The following is a 2,831-nucleotide window of genomic DNA, read 5'->3' on the forward strand; positions in this document are numbered from 1 at the left end:
TATCTTGGGTATGCCAATTTGTTGCTTGTCTTCTCTTGGGTTTTTCCCCCTCACCTTTAAAAAGTAGGGTTTAGACTAAATCATCTTTGTGGATACTTCCAGCTCTAACATTATAAGATTTTATCATTTAATTGTGTGTATGGCAAACTACATTTGCCCCCTAGATCTCCATTAATCCAGAATTCAAGCAACCAGAGGAGTCAACCATATTTCTTTAGTTTTATTTCGTTTCTTCCTTTTGAGGATGAACTGAGGTTGTGTGAGATCCTAATGGGTCTTCTAGTAACCAGATCATTTTAGCTACTGTCTGCCTCAGTTTCTTTGTGAAATGGGAACAATACCAGCACCAACAAGGCTGTTGCAAGGATAAAATGAAATGATATCTTAAAATCACTTTGTAAGTCATGAAGTGCTAAGTAAACACTTTTATTATTATTGTCAATATAATTATAAAAAGATGATATTTTATTTCAATTTATTCTTTTTTATCTTGGGTAAAATATGCAGAGCAAAGTCTACTAGAGCTTAATTATTTCCCTTGTCCCCTGCAATCTGGTTCTATAGATCAGTAATTGGTTGTGGTCAACTATACTTTGAGAAGTCATTCAGACCAACTTTGGGACCTTACAGAATAGGTCTTCCTGCATTAGAAAGATTCAAGCTTCGCCCAAATATTTAAAGAAACAATCACTACCTCCATAGGAATACTGTCCTCAGCAGAACTGTAAATGGATATCTTTCCTAGGTCAAGTGCAAGGTGGCTAGGAAGAAAGAAAAGTCTAAGATACTCTCTTTACATAACAGTGGGTTCAACAGAGAAAACAGTTTTGCTCATAGGAAAAGGGAGCTTTAGAACCCTGTAGGAGTCAGCACATTCATGTCTCTTGGTTTGATGCTTTGGGTTTGTGGAGGTTGTTTCTTTCCTTCCATCACTGGAAGGTCCATCTTAGGTGGCTTGAAGGCTGCTGGGTCTTCTGAAACTCTAGTAGCCAGAACCCGAATGAGCTCCATTGGTGATGGCTTCTGAGTACCTCTGTAGGACTGCTCACTGAAACCTGAGTTAGATTTCTGAAGTGTTCTTGGTCCAAAAAGGCTCCATTTTTCAGATGAGGGTTTGTCTCTATCTCCATTTCCAGAGTCCATGCTGCTGACATCTAGGCCAGGTAAGGAAGTAGAAGATCCATGAGTAAACCAGCCTCTGGGCTTTTACTTGTCAGATGATGCAGAGTCATCAGTGTGGGATCCTCCAGGACATCATCATAACTGAATGCCCAACGATTCATTCCAATGGGCAAAGACATCTTGCCAGAAACCCACCTGTACTGTGCTCAATAGCAGGCACATCTGGCTCTTTGGATGATGCCATGAAAGACTGTGATCCAGGTGTTTAGATAGATATCCAGAACTCTGATTCCCACAGTGAAAGTCTATGGAAGTCATGCAGATAAGACAAAGATGTCAAAAGGGAACATTCTGCAGCTAAGTGATGAACTGGCAAAGAGTCCCAAGCAGCTCTCATGCAGAGGCTCTACAGACAGCTGGGTTTCCGTGAGGAGGGTGGGAAGGATGGTGGGAAGTGGGGGAAAAAGAGATCATCCGCAGCCAGACACTCTGCCACGGAAAGGAAGCTGAAACTAACAAGGCTCCAGGCCCCTGTCGTTCCCTAAGCACCAAAGCAAGGGGCAAACTGAGGCCATGACGCAAGTAGTGCCAAGACCCAAACGGACCTCAGCTAGAAGCAGAGTGAAGCCTCAATTTATTCTAACACGCATTTATTGTGGACTTATTTGTTATGAGTTATTACCAGGTATTCTGCTAGTCATTGGGGAATAAAACGCAAAACAAAAACCAGTTCCTGCCTTCAAGAAGAATACATTTTTCTGTGGCAGGGTTGAGGGGAGAGGATATAGCATGTTAGTTGATAAGTATAGACATGATAAAGTGAAGTGTCAGAAAGCACAAATAAGCAGAAAGAACAGCAACAGTTTTTCCTAGGTGGTTTCCCCTAAGCGGAGCCTCGAAGGAAGCTGGGAAGATTCTGAGGAGCAGAGGAAAAAGTAGTATTTTTCAGGTATGGAGGAGAGCCTGTGCAAAAGCCCACAGGTGGGAAATTAAATGCCAAATTTGGAGAACAGCCATTAGGCCAATTTGATTGGAACATAGTACACTCAATTTCTTCACCTCTAAAATAAAGCAACAACACTTGCTTTACTAACCTCACAAATTTGCTGTGAGGAAAGTGCTTAAGAAACATCATTATGTGAATACAAATTTGAGCTATTATTAGTATTTTTTATGTCCAGTGCTATTTATTATTATTATATAATCATTTAAAATCAGTGTCTGTAAGGTCATGGTAACTTTCAATTAGCCAGATAATCCCAATTAGCAAAACATTCCATCTCTCAGTTATTCCAGATCAATGAGGAGTCAATTTCTTCATTATCACCATCATCAGTTTAATGTGATCCTGACTCATGGGTCTTCGAGGTTTACAAAGTACTTTGCCCACCACAATCCTGGGAGTAGATAGTACAACTATCATGATCTCTGTTTTACAGATGAGGAAGCGGGCTTGGGAATATGATAGAACTTTTTGTTGTAAGTCAAAATCACATCTTGAACTCAGGTCCGCTTGTTGCAAGAACAAGAATTTCCCCTACTAATGAAAACATGTTGGCTCTCTTTGCCTACCACTAAACATCAAATTTCTTAAGAATTGTTTTGGCACTCAAATGTTGAGAAACATAAAAGACAAAAGAAATGGAGATAACCCCCAGCTCTTCTCTTTCTCTTATGCCCCCCCATGTTCTGTGATATATTTGGTAGCA

The 2,831-nt window shown here is 40.4% G+C and overlaps 1 protein-coding gene across 1 annotated transcript; it reads right to left on the reverse strand.

Moving 5' to 3' along the window:
• Positions 1-849: 849 nt before the first annotated feature.
• LOC118849193 (putative monooxygenase p33MONOX) lies at positions 850-1,206 on the reverse strand. The gene has a single exon (XM_036758266.1). The coding sequence runs from the start codon at positions 1,141-1,143 to the stop codon at positions 850-852; it is 294 nt and encodes a 97-aa protein (XP_036614161.1). The 5' UTR covers positions 1,144-1,206.
• Between the last annotated feature and the right edge of the window lie 1,625 nt (positions 1,207-2,831).

Source organism: Trichosurus vulpecula, chromosome 4, assembly GCF_011100635.1.
Source record: "Trichosurus vulpecula isolate mTriVul1 chromosome 4, mTriVul1.pri, whole genome shotgun sequence".
In the NCBI taxonomy this organism is placed as follows: domain Eukaryota; kingdom Metazoa; phylum Chordata; class Mammalia; order Diprotodontia; family Phalangeridae; genus Trichosurus; species Trichosurus vulpecula.

What these genes read in the sequence shown, in the direction of transcription:
- LOC118849193 (XM_036758266.1), bottom strand. Translation starts at nt 1,143, where the DNA reads ATGGACTCTGGAAATGGAGATAGAGACAAACCCTCATCTGAAAAATGG.